At 42.4% G+C, this 19819-nt stretch overlaps 1 protein-coding gene across 1 annotated transcript in view; it reads left to right on the top strand.

The window, feature by feature from the left end:
- The window catches only part of LOC308258346 (aldehyde oxidase), a gene marked incomplete at its 3' end in the record, with an annotated part of 78032 nt that overhangs the window by 35301 nt on the left and 22912 nt on the right, over positions 1 to 19819 (top strand). The window contains exons 17-26 of the mRNA XM_080688872.1: positions 86 to 255; positions 564 to 678; positions 3347 to 3469; positions 4432 to 4528; positions 6492 to 6616; positions 8327 to 8460; positions 9343 to 9430; positions 12973 to 13059; positions 13845 to 14036; positions 16418 to 16648. Of these exons, the coding sequence (XP_080544998.1) occupies positions 86 to 255; positions 564 to 678; positions 3347 to 3469; positions 4432 to 4528; positions 6492 to 6616; positions 8327 to 8460; positions 9343 to 9430; positions 12973 to 13059; positions 13845 to 14036; positions 16418 to 16648 (1362 nt within the window). The remainder of the gene's footprint in view (positions 1 to 85; positions 256 to 563; positions 679 to 3346; positions 3470 to 4431; positions 4529 to 6491; positions 6617 to 8326; positions 8461 to 9342; positions 9431 to 12972; positions 13060 to 13844; positions 14037 to 16417; positions 16649 to 19819) is intronic.

Here is a 19819-nt window from a genome sequence, read left to right as displayed (position 1 = left end):
CTCTTGTGGGAGATGTGCATAACATGAGTTTTCCTACTTTCTCTATAGAAATATCAAAATTATATGTTGGTTATTTATTAAACAGAATGCAGACCCAAAGCAGCTTCCTCAAGACCCAATTGGCCGACCCATCATGCATCTGTCTGGTATTAAACATGCCACAGGGGAAGCCATCTACTGTGATGACATGCCTGCAGTGGACCAGGAGCTTTTTTTGACTTTTGTGACTAGTTCCAGAGCTCATGCTAAGATTATGTAAGTATTTCGTCTAACCCAGTCACATTAGTGAAAAGTAGTAGTCTGAAGAGGGAAAACTATTTGTTAGTGACATCCAGCACAGACTAGAGAAGAAATAGGACTGAAATGTAGGATTTGCTGTAATTTTTCTCCCCAAGTAATTAACTTCATTGTCCCAAAAATTTCTTCCCCATTTTCTGGAAGAGATTGGAGGAGTTCTTTAACATACCTTACCTATCTCATTTCCTGTTTTCCAACTAACCTGTTCTCAGTGGTCTTTGGATGTGTGTCTACTATGAGGAGACCTGTTCTCTGTTACCTCCTAGGTCTATGGATCTATCAGGAGCTCTGAGCCTGCCAGGCGTGGTGGACATTTTGACTGCAGAACATCTTCATGGTGTAAACTCCTTTTCCACAGAAACATTTCTGGCAGTGGACAAGGTACTATTGCATTTATTTGCTTTCTGTTTGAAAAATGACTTCCTCAGTTAATGGTACTTCATATTTTCTTAAAGATTGCATTTAGCCAGGCGTGGTGGCGCACGCTTGTAATCCCCGCACTTGAGAGGCGGAGACAGGAGGATCATGCAAGTTCGAAGTCAGCTGCGCTGGCTTAAGAGACCCTGTTTCCAAATTTGAAAAGTATAAAATAGGTCTGGGAGTATAGCCCAGAGATAGAAGGGTTTCCAGGAACCCCAGTACCACAAAAAAGATTGTATTTAATTTAGAATATCATAAATGATTCCAATATTCTTTAAATGCTTATTACCAAACACTGTATTCTAATAGATACTGAATGGATTCAGATATATTCACTTTTCCATATAAGTAAAAAACTTCACTAGCTATAAAAGATAACTTGGTGTTTTATATTTTAGTAATAACATAATATATAACTAAGAAATACGAAAGATTAAATGATCAGAGAATTATGACAAGGTTTTTTTTTTGTTTGTTTGTTTGTTTTTTTGTTTTTGGTGGTACTGGGGTTCCTGGAAGCCCTTCTACCTCCGGGCTACACTCCAGACCTATTTTATGCTTTTTTTATATTGACAAGTTTTATTTGCAAATCCCTTCACTGAGAATCCATTGCTTGTTATTATTCCAGTACTAGTGTATCCAAAGTTCAAGTTCAAATGGTATCACCACCATGAAGCCTTTCCCAACCCTTCAATCCAGAGGTTCTCTCTTCCTCTCTGAATTCATTCTGAATTATTCATTCATTCTGCCTTTTATTCAGTGGTCGTTTTATAATTATCTATTATGTCTCATCACCATATCTGAACAAGACATATGTGCCCCCTTCCCTCATAAAGTCTAAGTGAGGAAATAAAGACCTTTAATGTACTTTCTTCTTTGTATCATGCTTATTTATGTGCACTTTTTATATATTTCCCCAAGCTAATATAATTTCTTGAGTGAGGGCCCATGTTCGACTCATCTGCATATTCCATATACTTCTTCCCACATAACAAGATTAAAAAAAGTAGAGAAACAATGATAATGGTGTTGCATTTGAAAGTTTCAGATGTTTAACCTTAGCCACTGTGTCTCAAGTTATCAGAAATACAGCAAGGACAGTGTTTAGCACATTTTCGCACAACTAGGACTTCTCAGCTTAATGTTTACCTCCAAAGAGCTTCGTAATTGGAAACAGTCCTGCCTCTGGCTCTCACTAGATTTAGTTGATAAAAATGAAAGCTTGATGTTTGGAAGTCTGAACTCAAGGTCAAAACTCCCCTGAGGCAGGACTGTGGAGCATTGGCAGACGCGCGATAAGAATCATGGCCTTTGCACAAATGTTAACTAAACAAGCCAGACTTCTGGCTGCTCTCTCAAATATGCTCTATAGAGTATGTGTGGCTCAAGGGCCATGTCTGTGTGCTGGTCACAGGGGCAAGGACAGGTCTGCAGGGAGGAAAGAACAGCCCCGTTGTGAATGGCTGCCCATGTTGGTTTAATTACTTTTCCAACATTCATTTATAGCACTTGATGACTTTTAAAAAATCTTTTCATTGCAAAAAGTGTAAACATACACAAAATTAGAGAAGACTAGTACAACGAACCCCAGAGATTTACTTCCCAGCTTCAACAATTATCAACATGTTTTGTTTCTTTCTTCCTGTTGCTCCCAACATCCATGCCCAATGGCACACTCTTTGTATGCATGCTAGATTTGATGTTTTAAGTACTTCTCTCTCTTTCCCTCTCTCTCTTCCTGCCCGTGTATGTGTGTGTGTGTGTGTGTGTGTGTGTGTGTGTGTGTGTGTGTGTGTGTTGCTAGAGATGGGACCCAAGGCCTTGCACATGCTAGACAAATGCTCAATCACTGAGAAATTACATTCCCAGGCCCTGTGTAATTTTTTCCCAAAGATAAAGTTTCTCTATTGTCATTGTGGAAAAGACACAAGAGTCTGAAGTAGATTTTTTTAATGTGAATCATGAAATAAGGTGGGAAAGAAAACTCAACCACGTCAGTGACTTCATCCTTTCTGGTGCCTGCCCTGGTCCCTGTGTGAGCTCCTTAGTCCACCTACCCACCTGCTGGTGAAATGTTGTTGACGGTAGCCCCAGGGGCAGGGATACTCTAGGCTTAGTCATGCCATAGTTCTCTTCAAGAGAAGCCTGTGCTACAACATAGTTTGGGGACAGAGACTTGCTCACCAGCAGTGTGGTGTTATCCCATGGTAAGTCCCCTTCCAAGTCACTCCTTCTCTCTCGGGTTGAAATGAGCAGTGACTTCTTGGCCCTCCCTGCCCATGAAGGCAGAAATTGACTTTCTCCAAGTGGCCCTGATTGTGGTAGAGCAACCACAGGGCAAGCCAGGGAGCTGGCTCTTGTACACTAGCTGGCCTCAGGAAGCCCCATTGGTTTGGCCACAAGCATGGGTCTATTGTCCTCAGGGAAGCAGCGGCCCTGCCCCACAGTCACCCCTGCTAATGATACAACATAAGACGAACCTCCTCTGTGCCTTGGTGTCAGCAAGCTCTATAGCCACTGTCACGTGAAGGGATCATCTCCTGTGTGTATCTGGCCTTGTGCTAGGAGGGAGGAAGACACTAAATGAACACCTGCCCTCCTGGATGACAAAGGTCTTTCTGTGTCGTAGGTATTATGTGTGGGTCAACTGGTCTGTGCCGTGATTGCAGATTCTGAGATTCAAGCAAAACGAGCTGCTAAGGAAGTGAAGATTGTCTACCAAGACCTGATGCCATTGATCCTGACAATTGAGGTGATGGTGCCTGTTCAAGGGGCCAGAAGAGCAGTTCTCAGTGGTGTATCAGTTAAAATGCTTTTGCTATAGGAAAATCTGATTCAAAGTGACTTCTGGAACACAGGGACACTATTGGGCCCAATTATATCAGTGTTAGTGTTTTCCCTAAGGACCTGGTTCTTCCTGCATCTCCGCTCTGTTGCCCACTGTATATGCTTTATTCCCCCGGCTTATAGAGGGAAGCCAGGAAGCCTTGGATTCCTTGTTCATGTTCAGTGAGAGGAGCATCCCTATTGTCCCAGCGTTCCAAGCACACATCCTGGGATCCAGCCTGATTAGGCCACTGAGGTCACACGTCCATCTCTGAGTCAATGGCTGGCAAGAAGATTAGAGGAGCTGTTGGTTACTACTGGGACTGAGGATGGGGTCAGACCTATTTGAAGCGCATAGGTTGTGCACAGGGGTGGGGAAGACCTAAAGGGAAATCTGATCTCTGTTTGGAAAGGGAAGGGTAGGAAGGATGGGCAGCCAGCAATGTCCAAGATAGAGGACCCACCCTGTATCTTGGATTCACCTTCTCTCAGGCTCTGGCAGGCACACAGTGAGGACTGATGAGAGAGTCTATGAAGCAAATACTGGCAACACTACACATTGATTCCTTAATGCATGTACTAAATCCATATAGACATAGATCATATGATGCCTATGGGTATTTTGGCAATGTAAACAAAGTGGAGAATGACATTTTCTAACCTCCCGTTTTAGAGAATGGACATTTACAGAGGTTGTAAGACTCATCCTCATAAAGGGGGCTGCAGCCTGGTCCTTAGCTCAACTCACTAGGGTCATGGGACAGTGTCTGGGTTCCAGATTGTGTGGAGAAATTTTACCCAGGCGATGAAGATGTGTCCCGGGGCGTGGCTGCAGCACAGGGCCACATCTCTCTCTCAGGCTGCCTCACTTCTCTGTTATCTTTCTAGGAAGCCATACAACATGACTCCTTCTTTGAAACAGAAAGGAAGCTGGAATATGGAAATGTTGATGAAGCATTTAAAGAAGTTGATCAAATTCTTGAAGGTAAAACTATCTGGGGGAAAAAAAATGATAGAAGGGGAACAATCCAGGAAACCTTCCAGACATGTCTAGGTTCCTTTGCCTTCTAGAAATCATCGGACAGCCTCAGTGGGTGTTGCTCTTGGGAATGGGCATCTCCTTCACAGTCCTGTTTCCCTGTGCCTCTGGTATGGGTTTATGAGGGGTTTATGAGGGATCTAGGGGCCCCGAAACTGAGGTTGTTTTTCCCACCACTTGTCCTGCTGGGCCTGGTATAGATAGACACCTTCATATCTTAGTGACTTTCTGGACTCTACAGGCCTCTTATTAAAATGTAAATATGCCTGGAGGAACCACTCCTAACCCATAGTAGGATAAAATTATATCTCATGGATTAGTTGAGAAAATTGGTTTCCAACCCACAAAGTTAAGAAAAGCCACCCAGGGTGAAGGAGGGCACTGTGAATGGAGGCCACAGGGCAGGCGGTGCAATGTAACTGGGTATTAAAACCAGAGTGCTAAGCCTTTGCTGACTTTACAGGTTTAGGGGAAAAAATAGATCTATCTAACATTACTTCAGTTCTGTATATTTTAAATTAAGTGACTATTGGTTTCTTGGTCTTACTAACTTCGGCCCGTAGGAAGGTAGTACATTATATTGAACTATATGGTAGATGAAAGCATTCGCCTCACAGTAGCCAGGGAGCAAAGAGAAAAACAGGAAGGGGCCTTGGTCCCAAGAGTCTCTTCAAAGACATATCCTTTATTACTGAATTTTCTTCTGATAGATTCAACTTCCTAAAAGTTATACCACTTTCCAATATGGTTCCCAGTGCCATAGGCTGGGGACCAAACCTTCAATGCATGGGCTTCTGCGGAACATTCAAAATATAATCTGTGGCTCTCAGAATGACTTTTCAGGGTTATTCCACCCTTTTTATCTTAAGTGATTGTGGTAGTCAAGTATATTATGTAAAAATGCATATTGAGGTATAAAATGATAAATATTAATGAATATAAATTATTAATGCTACCTGCTTCTAAGTTTATAGTTATATATCCTAAGGAGAGCTATTTAAAATCTTAAAAAATTTAATTGCTTCACTCAGGATTTGAAATTATATTGAAAGAATAGTTGTATTTTTGACCTTTTTTTTTTAAGGCTACTGATTTTACCTTGGCTCTCTTTTAAGACTACAATCCCCAGTCTAAATGTATACCATTTTCAATATGTTCCACATATAAATAAAATAAAAAATAAAAATAAATAAAAATAAATTTGGGTATGCTGTATGACACAATACCTGAATCAGTACCTCATTTTCTTCAAAGTTCAAGATACTTTAATGTTTTGTATAACTAATTTATTATTTTACATTGTGAAAATAAAAGATTTGAGAATCAGTTAAAAAAAAGACTATAATCCCCCAAATCTAAGAATTTCTAATTTCTTATAAAAATTATAGCATATAATATCCAAATTAGAGATGGGAAATATTTTTAAATGAAGAGACTTGTAAATGGATGAAATGTGCCTATAAGTTACATTCATACTTTATACTGTATATGAAAGTTATGGGTTGCTTGCCTTTTATTTTAACTATGACTTGAATTAAGTATTAGAAGTACATCTATTTCATTTGTCTTAGAACTGGTGATCTCCTTGCCATAGGATTTTGACTGTACAAACTCATGCATCTTTCCATAGGGCCCTGTAGATTTGCAATATTGGCAGACACAACAGGTTTTCCTACAGAACTCTCCCTCAAGTCTTCAGGGTCATCTTACCTCTGAGCTACACATCCGGTGCTATTTTACTTTTTATTTTAAAACAGTCTCACTAAGTTGCTGCAGGTAGACTGAGAGCTAAATGTTGTATTTGTTACCCTTCATTATATGGCATGCTGGAGCACCATCTGTGGGATTTCTGCTTACTACCTGTCCTTTCTGACTGTTTCCTTGACTTCCAAATATTTTCCTATGACAGGTGAAATACATATGGGAGGTCAAGAACATTTTTATATGGAAACCCAAAGCATGCTTGCTATTCCCAAAGGAGAAGATCAAGAAATGGATGTCTATGTGTCCACACAGTTTCCCAGATATATACAGGTAACATGAGCCTATTGTGAAAGAATGGTTTCTGTCATCAAAATGTATGAACAATTAGAAACAAACGCCATTACTTCAGGAACTAAAGAAATATTGATCACTAATATTGATTTATATATTAATAACTATATAATTCCCAAAATTTCTAAGAGTTTTATTAAATTAGGAACCTTTTATTTGTGGATATGTAACTATATATTTATAAAGTAATACTCAGGATCAAACCCAGGGTCATCCTACCTCTGAGCTACACACTCAGTCCTATTTTACTTTTTATTTTAAAACAGAGTCTCACTAAGTTGCTGAGGGGCTTGCTAAGCTGCTGAGACTGGCCCAGAACCTGCAGTCCTTCTGTGTCAGCCTCCCAAGTACTGGGATTACAGAAATGCACCATGCACCACCATGCTCAGCTGAATCCAAAAATTTAAAACCAAGTATGCAATCAGCAAGTCTTTTCTGCTTTGCTCTTTGCATTGTTAAGACAAGAAAAAAGAGGAATCCCTGCCCTCCAAAGCTTATAGTTCCTAACCCACAAGAAGCAGATAGGAAGAAACATTAGAAAAAGTATAGCCAGGTGCTAAATCAGATAAGTCAAAATTTATATGCCTGGAAGAATTAAGAGAAAGGAAAGTTAGTTTTCTGGAGGCTAGAATTACCCAGGAATCTCCACTAAAAAAAGAAATCTTAAATTTGGACTTATAGTCAAAGTGAGTTTTGTGTAGATGGTAGGAGGAGAGAGGCCATGCCCAGTCAATTCTACAGCAAGACCAAATGCCAGTCATTCATCTCCTCTCTCATCTCTTCTGCAGACATTTGTTGTCCATGTCCTGTGTCCCCGGAAACTTCCAACCAAGCAAAGAGGACTGGCACAATGGCTGTCTGAGCTGGAACAGAGGGTGCAGTGGGGAGGCTAGGTGTACACATCTGGGTGCAAGAAACAGAACAAAGCTGGGATCTTGCTTCCGTGGGTAGTAAGGAACCAGCTCTTTTACCAAGGAATAGGATGTAAGGATGTAGGGAATGAGGCCTTGTAGAAAGTGGAATACTAAGAAGGTTGGCGGAGCTCTATTCCAGTCCTGTTCTGCTCCTCTCTCCCATGTGACTTCAGGCTTGTAGGTCTCAGTCTCCCTCTGTATAAAAATCAGTTGTTATGGCTAAATGACCTTTAAATATCAGGATGGCACAAAAAACAGGACCAACTGGTCAGTTTTCACAGGAACCTGAACAGGAGGTGAAAAGTGGTCATTCTCCAGTGGATAATGCAAATAGAGGCAGAAGATCAAACCTGGAGAGGCCTTGGAGGCCATGATATCTTCCTGCTTTGGGGAACATATCCCTAGGGATTAGTTTGAAAAGGATATTTGAGTGTAGTTAATGGGGAAAATGGAAACTTTACTGGCACAAAAAATATTTCATTGATATTGAAAGGACTTAATGTTAGTAACAGTTTTGGCAATGTCATTATTGTCAAAGATCTCCAAAATCAGAGGGGGAGGCATGACAAGATCATTGGGATTTTTCTGTTATTTAACATGGCCATATGATTTGTGTATCATGCACACCATATGGAATCAAAATGTGTAGTGGCTGTCCCCATCCTGCTTTAGGAGACCATTTCTTTTTGCTAAGGCTGTGGGTTATGAGTGGTGGTCACAATAAAGTCCTTGCTGAAAAATGGGTCAGATTAACGAAAACTGTTATCATTCACAGGAAGCAGTTGCCTCAGTCTTGAAGGTCCCAGCTAACAAGGTCATGTGTCATGTAAGACGCGTTGGTGGAGCATTTGGGGGGAAGGTGCTCAAAACTAGCACCATGGCCGCCATCACTGCATTTGCTGCCAACAAGTAAGCAAAAAAGAAAGAATGTCTGCTGAATATACTAAAACTAAAATGAAGTCACACTGAAAAGTCTCAATATTGGGATTGATGAGGGATAATCGGGGCCGAGATTACCTAAAATTGGGCATAATATACAAGCACATAAACTGCAGCTTATTACAATTTGTCTTACATTGTCAATCTATGTGCTATAGAAACCACAATGAGAATCTATCACTGAGAAGACTGAAAGTCACAGAAAAAACATAATGCCTGTGAAGTAGACAGAAACAGGTCCTGAACGCATGTAGCACTCATCCTTAGCACGTGTTAAATACATATATGTTCTCTTGATTTAAATGGAGACTTCGCTTTTGTTAGTCTCATAATTTATTGATATTGTTGTTTAGCAATGAGGATCTCAAGAAATTATTGTAAGAAACTGTCTTTGGAGCAGGCACACCTACACAGCTTAATTTCTTTGCTAAGTAAGATAGGTCAGTTCCTCTATCCTAGGAAGCCAAATGACTTTCTTTCTAGATCTGTCTATGGGGAGTGCTTGGCAGTCAGACCCTACCTGAGTTCCTCCATTGGTAACCAGTGTGAAGTATGGCTTTGGTTGCCTATAGCAGAGGTTGTTATCACTGAGGAAAATCCCATTGTAATACCCGGGGGCCTCTGGAACCCAAGAGCCTCACTCCAACAAGTAGCAAATGCCAGGCCTTATGCCCTTAGCAAAGGGAGGGGAGGCCACTGTGTATGCTGGAGGTCAACAGAGGCTGAGCACTGGGAGTAGTTCTGTGTCTGTGACACATGTGAACTCCACTCTCAGGCTCTTACTAAGAGCTATATAACCCCAGTATACCTACTTGGAAAACATTTGCCTCTCTTGCTTTTTTTCTATTTCAGACATGGTCGAGCAGTCCGCTGCATTCTAGAACGAGGAGAAGACATGCTAATAACAGGAGGCCGCCATCCTTACCTTGGAAAGTACAAAGTAAGTAGAATGAGTAGTGGGAAGGATTTATGCTGCAAACAGAATGTGTCATAAATGCAAAGGATGGCATTTGGCTCTTCTCTGATGAAGGATAATGGAACAAATAGACAAATGGTGCTTCTGTTTAACTTCTATTCCTTGTGCTGACTTTAATTACTAACTAGTTCAATGAAGCTTTTCTGATTTGCCCAAAGATGCCAGTTTGAGAAAAAGTTCTAGTTGGCAGTATCCATTACAGATTGAATAATTGTAAAACCTTTGAGTATATATGTCCATGAAAGTAGATCTGATAGCTATACTTATTCTCACATATAAAAGAGACAAAACTGGGGGTATATACCATAGCAATAGTGTTATGTGAAATTACACTAATTTGAAAATTGGCTCCTCATTTTTTAAACATATAAGAGTGTTTTTGTAAAACTATGCCCCAGAAATTCCTATGAAATTTTCCATAATAGAAAATAATTGACTTCCGGGAAGATGGTGACCGAGAAAAGCGGGGCTTAAGAGCCCCGCTAACAACCAATCTCCATTACCACAAAATCAGCGCCTTTCATAGCCAGAAAACACCATCACCAGTGAAACAAAAAAATCACCAGGCTCCAGAGAGAAAGCGGACTGAGAACAGAGCCACAGAGGAGATAATTGGCCTCACGCCTGAGGACGCGGCAGACGCGGCAGCAGCACCATACTGCCGGCGGCACCGGCGAATTCACGGGACGGCTACAGCAAGCCGAGGTAAGCCGCTGCGGAACAGCCAGGCGGGATTTCTCCGCGCAGAGAGCATCTAAAGCTCCCAGTGGCCGAGCTCAGCACATGCTGCAGGGATTCAGAGAGGAAATCAAAACCAAGAAGAAAAACACCAGTCCCACAGCCGAGGGCATAGCAGCGGCGCCATATTGCCACCGGCAGCAGCAGCACCGAATTCAGCGAGGCCAGTACAGCTACATCTGTGTACTCAAGAACAGTGAGTCAAATTGCGGGCCACAGAGGAGAAATCCCAGTACTGTACTCCCTGGGTCTTGACCCAGTGGGGGAGGGGCGGTGGCAGAGATATCACACCATAGGAGAACGTGCAACCTGGCACCCCCCCACAGTCTAAAGCAGCCTCTATTGACTCTCTGGGTCGGAGACTCTGTGATAAAACCCAGTAAAGGAGTAGTGGGGTCTGAGATACTACTGACTCGAGATCCAGAACACCTTAAGTGAAGTCATAGTGACCCAAGGGAAGAACCCAGAGAAGGCACAAACATCCGAAATCATGGGAAAGAGGAATAATACTGGAGCAATAAATGCCCACAACCCCACAACATCAGAACCCGATAAAACAGAAAATCAGAGATTTATAGAAGATCAAATCAGGAAAATAACTGTAGAAATAATAGAGGTGCTTCAAAAAGAACTCAGAGAGAGCCAAAAAGAGATAAAGGATGCAATTAATGAAGTAAAGGCCTCAATTCAAAGCACAAACAACCGATTAGAACACATGGAGAACAGAATCTCGCTCTTAGAAGATGAGCAATCCAAAAATGAACTCATAGTTTCTAATCTAGAAAAAAATATCCGATAGCAGGAATCTGATATTGAAGAAATATGGGCCCATTTTAAGAGAGCTAACCTAAGAATAATTGGAATAGAGGAGGGAAAAGAAAGTGAAACCAAAGGGATCAACAAATGAAACTGTTATGTGAGATTATCATTTTTAATTTTAGATAAATTGCCATAATACTAGATGTCAACTACTAAGCCAAGCATGGGAGGGAGGGATAGGGAGAAAATGGGGTGGGGATTGGGTGGGGGCTGACTGGGAAAAGTGTGCATATATGTCTACAAAAGTATGTATCCTACTATGATGTATGAATACAGTGCACCAATAAAAATAAATAAATTTTAAAAAAACTAAAAAAAAAAGAAAATAATTGTTGTTTTGCTTTATCAGAGATAATTTACTTGTTAAAGTAGGCTAACAAACAACTAAAAACTCTCAGGATCTTAAACCTTTATAATGTTATTATTTGGTCAGTCAACAGCCCCACGTAATGGGGGGGTGTTTTACCCCACAAAATCATTCAGGGACCGGATCTTTTTAATCTAGTGACACAACCATACCTTATACTGTCTAATATGGTAGCTATTAGGTACATATGGCTATTTACTTTTTACTTTTTTTTATGGTACTGGGGTTTCTGGAAACCCTTCTACCTCCAGGCTACACTCCCAGACACCTATATTTTGTCTCTTAAGCCAGCGAGGCCGGCTTCGAACCTGCGTGATCCTCCTGTCTCCACCTCCCAAGCACGAGGATTACAAGCGTGTGCCACCATGCCCAGCTACATATGGCTATTTAAATTAACTAAATTAAATAAAACTAAAATGCAGTAGGGTAGGAGTAAAGGGAGAGAAATGGAATGAAAGTACATTAGAAGAGAGTGCTTGCTAGAGGGTAGTGGAAATAAGGTAGGTTGGATTAGGTGATACCAGGTGGAGTGGGGCTTAGAGTCTCCAAATGGGGAGTTTATATTTGATCACACGGAGTAGATTCTGAATTGACAAAGTGCCATAATATAATCAAACCTAAGTGCTTGGAGGAGGATAATATGAAAACAGAAAATATTGGCCTGGGAATCTGAGAAGGAGGAGGGATGAGGCAGATGAACCTCCAAGAGGCAGCTGATGCATTCAGGCATGAAGCAGTTGATTTGATATTAAGATGTAAAAGACACAAGTCCAAACAAAATCAGAGTTGGTGGAAAACTTGGCAAAGTACAGTGGAGAAGTTGGGTGTGGTGGGGCACACTTATAATCCCAGCATTTAGGAGGCTGAGACAGGAGAATCACGGTTTGTGAACAGCCTCAGCTATGTAGTGAGACTTTTTGCAACTCAGTGAGAACCTGTTTCAAAGCAAAGAATAAAAATAGGGCTGGAGTGTAGCTCAGAGGTAGAATGCCCCTGGATTCCATCCCGGATACCACAGACACACACACAAAAAAACACAATAGAGAATAAAACCACAAACATGAGTTGGAGATTCTAGAAAAGACAAGCTGGAAGGAGGAACCAACCAATATGGAAGAACAGTGAGCTTTTGGTGTAAGCACTGGGAGGAAGTAACAATAGAACATTAAAGCAGGAATGTCTTGCCCCGGGAGGGAACTTTGTTAAAAGAACTCGATTATAGTTATAGAAGCCATCACCATAGTGGTGATTCAAGCTATTAGAAGATAGGATAGTGTTTTCTGATGGAGAGTAGTGTAAGCACAGGAGATGATATTAATAATATTTTCATAATATTAATAATTTATAGGCAGAACACGTGCTATGTGTCAGTCATGTGCTTATAATTCTTCATGCACTTTTTATCTCCATCTGACAGAAAGCCAGAGAAGTTACATAGCTTTCCTTAGATTACAGACCGAGATATAGGTCCGAGAAATCCTCTCTAAACCTAATATCACGGAGCTTTTTCTGTGTGTGGAGGGTTCACCGGTGACAAAGTAAACTTTAGAGAGTTGGCCCCTGATCATTTCTTTTCACCCAGGCTGGATTCATGAATGATGGCAGAATCTTGGCCCTGGAAGTGGAGCATTATAACAATGGGGGCAGCTCCCTGGATGAGTCATTATGGGTAAGTGTTTGAAAGAGGAAGTTCATACTCTTCAGAGAATATTACATCAAATGACTTAATTCAGGAAATCTTCAATCCTTAAGTGATATTTAATTATGAGAGCACAGAGGCCATCACTGCAGGGGTAGCCACAGGTTCTTACCAGTACCCACGGCGTAAGCCTGAGATCTTGGCTACGTCTTCATCTGCATGTAATTGCCGCGCTTCCCACATTTGGAGCATTTCCCAGAGGCAAGCATGAGACCAGGTGTTCCCAACTTTGGCCCAATTGACATTTTGGACTGAATACCTCTTCGCTGTAGGGTCTGTTCGTGCATTATAGGAGACTTAGCGGCATCCTTGGTCTCTGTCCAGTAGATGCCACTAGCGGCCATAACAAACAAAAATATCTCCATACTTTGCCAAATGTCCTGGGGAGGAGGAAGAAGGGATTTCCCATAATTGAAAACCAACGAATTAGAACAAATGCCCAACCTATTCCCTACCCTTGTTTTTTCTGTTTTCTAGAATATTGTATTCTATAGACCCAGTGCTTAGGGCCTATTCATGTTTTCAAGGCTTTAGGAAATATTTAAAACCTAAAAATGCATTTAATAAAATAATGACTTTAAATGAGAATTCATTCAAATCCTTTAAAATTTTAACAGCAAATGGGCATGTGCGCATGCTTGATGTGCTATGACGAACGAGGCTGTTTCCAGCCTGGTTTTGCTCTGAGATCTCAGGATAGTGAAGCAGGTACAGAAGGATGAGGCCCTTGTCACATCGACTGTGTATTTTTCCAGGTGATAGAAATGGGACTTCTGAAATTGGACAATGCTTACAAGTTTCCCAACCTTCGCTGCCGGGGCCGGGCATGTAAAACCAACCTGCCCTCCAACACAGCTTTGCGTGGGTTTGGCTTTCCTCAGGCGGGGCTGATCACCGAATCCTGTATCACAGAAGTTGCAGCCAGATGTGGTTTGTCCCCTGAAAGGGTAATATTACATTAGTCTTACATGTAAGAGAGTCACATATCTGAGAGTTTTCAGGGATCGTTCAGGTTGAGGAGTTTGAGATCCAGAGGGGTAAATGATTTGTCTGAGTTCTCCCATATAACAAGTCAGTATGGAGTCAGGACACCAAAGTTTAATGATGCTTATCTAACCCAGACTCCTTGAAAATTCTGGAAACAGTGACTATTGAGGAGTGAGCATTAGATTCTCACCTGTTTTTTTTTTTATTTATTTTTTTTTTGTGTGGTACTTGGGGTGGAAGCCAGGAGCTTTTCTACCTCTGGGCTATCCTCCCAGACCTATTTTTTATACTTTATTTGGAAACAGGGTCTCACTAAGTTGCTGAGAGCCTCATAAGTAGCTGAGGCAGGCTTCGAACCTGTGTGATCCTCTTGTCTCAGCCTCCCAAATGCTGGGATTACAAGCGTGCGCCACCACACCCGGCTCAGATTCTCACCTGTTTAAGAGCACGGTGCTGGCTTCTGCTGGGTTCTAGTGAGGACCTTATGGCAGATGGCCTCCTGGCAGATTGATGTGAAAAGGAGGTGATCAAAGAGGGAGACTGGAAACCAAAGAGATTTGGAGTCAGGCTCACTCTTCTCTAACTCACGCTCACTGGAACTAACCAGGATCCCATCAGAATTCTTCAGAAGGCAGCGTCCCAGTGATTAAGCCCTCCCAGTCGGCCTCACCTCTGAGGAGCTCCACCAGTTCACTGAGTACTGAGCCTCCAACACCTGAACCCTGGGTTTATAATGAATCACATCCAAATCATAGCAGGTGTATAACCACCGCCACCAAGTTCCACCAAACTCTTCTTTCCATATTCTCTCAGATTCCTCTTCCCTCATTTCCCCAGCATCTCAAGCAGCTGTCATGAAGCCAGTCATTTCAATGGCTGACCTGGTTTCCTTTCAGGTCGTTAAGTCCCAGTCCCAGTTAGCAAAGATGCTTCCCTCCCTGGTGCCTCTTCTACCACCAGATCCTAGGGGGAGGTGGTGCGCTCTCTCCCTCTCCTCCCTGTGACTTCCTGGGCAAGTGATGTGAGGAGGAAGGAGGAAAAGGAGGACCTAGGAAAACAAACTGCCTCTCCTGTGATTTCTCCCAGCGAGCTGTGTCTTCTCTTGGGCAGATCATCAGCCTCCCTCTGGTGCCCCGGCCTCCACTTCATCCCCTACTTTCTCTCCAACCTTAGACTCCATGGCCATAGGCAGCAGCCATCATCTTTATGTTTCTTGTGCCTATGGGTGTTCTTTTCCCTCCCTTCCCAGCCATCCCACCACAGCCTCTCCTGGTTTTCTGTCATAGTTGGTGACAGAGGAAGGACAATCATATGAAGACCTCACTCCCCCAACCCCCAGAGAACAGCTCCTTAAAAATACTGCTTTCCTGGAAATGGCACAGCACTTTCATTTCTGGTCTTCCTCTTAAAATAATCTAGCTGAGCTTGGTAGCGCATGCTTGTAATCCCAGTACCTGGGAGGCTGAGATAGGAGAATTGCATTTGAGGACAGCCTCAGCAAGTAGTGAGACTCTCATCAACCTAGTAAGACCCTGTTTCAAAAAAATAATAATAAATAAAATAGGGTTGGGGGTATATTTCAGAGGTAGAATGTTCCTGGGCTCAATCTCCAGTACCACCACTACCAGTAGCATGTGTGCGCGCACGCGCACGCACACACACACACACACACACACACACACACACACACACACATCTGAGAATTTTTTAGAGGTGTGGGGTATCTGAAGCATATGTCTTCAGGGGCCTCTGTTAGCATGGGAAGGGATCTGGCCACAACTGTGAGAGTTTTTTCAACTGACACTGTGAGGTACTTGGCATCTTTTATTTTCATCTAGAGAAGGGTGGGGGGCAGATCTTGGTTGCCAGTTCTGGGAATGCAAGAAGAATTCCACTCAGTGCTTCAGACATCTTGGGATAGAATCTTATTTGTTCTTCCTCTTAGATATCCATTATTTTTAAACTTTCCTGTTTGTTTTGAAAGTGAATCTTATATCACAACAGCATCTGAATTATGTAGTCTGGATGCCTTTTGGCAGATACCTAAAATTCATCTGGAAATTCAAAGTGTACTGGACCATGTTGAAGTAGAGAGGCATATCAGGGAAGGACTCCTTCCTTTGAACTTACACAAGAACAGCATAGAGACCTGTAAGTAAGCACCACCATAGCTGATAGAGGAGAACGTGATGGAGGACAATGCTTTGTGAAAGGCTGCCAGAGGGATTAGGTAGAACTCAGCTTGCACCTCGTGACATGGGCAGAAATGAATGGATTAGGAGGACAGCGGACACATGAGACCTGGGTATCACATCACTTTTAATCTCCTTTTCTGTCATAGGTTCGAGTGATAAATATGTACAAGGAAGTTGATGAAACACCCTACAAACAAGAGATCAATGCCAAGAACCTCAACCAGTGTTGGAGAGAATGTATGGCCAAGTCTTCCTACTCCATGAGGAAAACGGCCGTGGAAAAATTTAATGCGGAGAATTACTGGAAGAAGAAAGGGCTGGCTGTGGTCCCCCTCAAGTTTCCTGTCGGTCTTGGCTCGGCATTTGCCTTTGGTCAGGTTAGTTCTCCAAACACACACAGGACTGCCGCCTGGAAGCAGCCCAGATGAAACAAACAGTGTTGGAGAAAATTTCCGTCATGTTGGATCAGCCATAGGATTGCCATGTCTGGTTGCTAAATTTAACTAAAGTTGTGTTTTGTTAAACTGGCTTTCCTCCAAAGGAGAAGGGACTCTTCAGCTACACTACACTCCCACAGGGGGTGGAAAACATTCTTGCTGGGGAACTAGGGAACCTGAGGTTTACTCCTGGCCCTGGCAGTAAGCAGCTGAGACGACTCTGAGCCCCCGATGGCTCATGAGTCAATTAAGAGGGTGGGATGATGACTTCAAGACTCCTCTCCCAGCTGCTGTGATGCTGTGTCTCTGGACAGGAAATAGAAAGGGAAGGCAGGGTTGGGTGTAGTGGCACACATTTGTAATCCCAGCATTTGGGAGGCTGAGACTGGAGGATCAGTTTGCGGACAGCCCAGCCAAGTACTTAGTAAGGCCCTTTGCAACTCAGTGAGACCCTGTTTCAAAATAAAGAATAAAAAATAGGGCTGTAGGTATAGCTCGGAGGTAAAATGCCCTTGGCTTTCATCTTCAGTACTGCAAAATAAATAAATAAAAATAAATAAATAAAGGCAGCAAGGTGTTTGGCTGCCCTACCCTCTTGGATTGGGGTAAACTAAACCTAGAAAATCATTTAAGTAACCATTTAGACACAATTTTATCAGTTTGTTCATCTTGTAGCTGTTTATAGTATAAAAGGGAAGACAGGAACTTGCTCTGAGAGTTTCTTTAACTGACTTAAGTAAATCACCTTGCTTGGTTGCTAAGTCCCACTTGTTATTTCCACCTCAATGTTCTTGAATGAAACTTACTCCTAACAGCTGATGAAAAGCTACTGTATTCTAATTCCTTGTGCAGCACTGTGGGGACTCTTGTTTTCTATTCCTGCATACACCTGTCTAGATAGATACACACAAGTAGATTCCCCAAAGCCCTCACAGAGTTCGGTTGCCCCTCCTCTTTGCAGAATTCACTCCTGCTGAGCCCCCAAGGCATTGTGTTCAGTGAGGACAGCATAGGTGGCTGGGGCTGCAACAGGAGAATTAGTGTGTATGTTGTATGTTGAGGAAGCAGGAAGGCAGGAATACTGGGTAAGAAGGTCCTTCCTCCATTCCTAGACCCATACATACGTCTAACTGACCTAGCTGAGCTCCAGTGCAACCCTAGGACTGTTTGCAAGCAGCTTTGAGTGTAGACAGATGGCAGCCCAGAGGAGTGTTCTCAGTGGTCATCATACAGTAGCCTTCTCATTTTTTGCCTATTTGTGATGACAAAAATTAACAGGGAGCCATTTAGCCACCTGCACATAATTTACTCAGATGAGGGAGATAGTCAAGAAGCTATGATTATGGTTGAGGAACAAAGGCAAAAACATGGCTATTATAAAGGAAGGGCCTGGTGTGGTGGTGCACACCTATAATCCCAGTACTTGGAAGGCTGAAACGAGGATGGCTGGTTGCAAGCCAGTCCCAGCAACTGTTTTATTTTTACTTATTTATTTTCTTTGTGGTACTGGGGTTCCTGGAAGCCCTTCTACCTCTGGGATACAGTCCCAGACCTATTTTATACTTTTTATTTGGAAACACGGTCTCTTAAGCCAGTGCAGCTGGCTTCAAACCTGTGCTCCTGTCTCTGCCTCCCAAGCAAGGGGATTACAAGCGTGCGACACCACGCCCAGCCAGCAACTGTTTTAAATTAAAAAAACAAAAGAGGGATGGGATGTAGCTTGGAGGTAGAATGCCTCTGGGTTCAAGTCCCAGTATTTTTTTTTTTTTTTTTTTTTTTTTTTGCCGTACTGGGGATGGAACACAGGGACATTCTATCTCCAAGTGTCACCCCCAGCCTTGTGTTTATTCTTTATTTTGAAACAGGGTCTCACTGAGTTGCATAGGAACTTACTAAGTAGTAGCTGAGGCTGTCCTTGAATCGCAATCCTCCTGTCTCAGCCTCCCAAATGCTGGGATTATAAGTGTGTGCCACCAGCCTGGTGGAAAAGTGCTTCTGAAAAGCAAATCTTGGTATACAATTCTGGGATCAGCTTATTAGCTGGCAGCTGGCAATGAAGTCGGTCAGGGCTATCTGTCCTTAAGCAAACTGGATAAGATCCCCAGGGAAGGCAATCTCCGTTTCTCCAGATCCTCTGGAGATCCTGAGTGTTAGGCTATGGGTAAGCATGGCAGGCTGATTCTGGCTAATGGCTGACATTACTTAATGTCTACCTTCCACCTTAGTCCAGATGTGTTCCATTTCCCTCATCAGAAATTTCTCAAAAAGCCAAGCATGGTGGCGCACGCTTGTAATCCCAGCATTCAGGAGGTTGAGACAGAGGACTGGTTTGAGGACAGTCTCAGTTACTTAGTGAGGCCCTTTGAGACTCAGTGAGACCCTGTTTCAAAATAAAGAATAAAAAAATAGGGCTGGGGGTGTAGCTCAGAGGTAGAATGCCCTTGGGTTTCATCCCTAGTACACACAAAAAGAAGAAATTTCTCAAAAAGTAGATTTAGAAAATTATTATTAGCCAAGTATGGTGGCACACATCTGTAACCCCAATATTTGGGAGGTTGAGCTAGGAGGATCACAGCTTCAAGGCCAGCCTCAGCAACTTGGCAAGACTCTGTTTAAAAATAAAAATAAAGAGCTGGGAGTGTAATTAAGAGATAGACTGGCCCTGATTTCAATCCCAGTACTATAACAAATTATTATTGAATATTTACTATGTTCTAAGTCCTTTAATATTTTATCTCATTCAGCCCCCAGGGCAACCCATAAGTTCTGTATCCTCATTTTAGTGATAAGAAACTTAAGGCTCAGAGAGATTAAATATCTGCCCAAAGTCCCGCAGCTGGTAGAAGCTGGGCCAAGACTAAAACTCAAGTCTGGGCAGCTCCTGAGCTGTCTGCCTAAATCAGCTTTTGATAGGAACTGAGATGGGATTCAGCTTAGCTGAGAAGAAACTAGCCAAGAGTCAAAAGTACAAATTCATTCTCAGAGGCTCCTGGGAAGCCTCTGCCAAGACCTGCTGTGCTTAAAAGCTTTGCTTAGGACCGAATCAAAGAGAATGAGATCAGTCACAAGTTGCTTCCTGAAAGGCATATCCTGAAATGATTCTATTCTGAA

The sequence above is a fragment of the Muscardinus avellanarius genome (assembly GCF_963383645.1).
Source record: "Muscardinus avellanarius genome assembly, chromosome: 2".
NCBI lineage: Eukaryota > Metazoa > Chordata > Mammalia > Rodentia > Gliridae > Muscardinus > Muscardinus avellanarius.
Note: the sequence above shows the minus strand (reverse complement) of the source record. Positions and strands in the feature narration are given on the sequence as shown.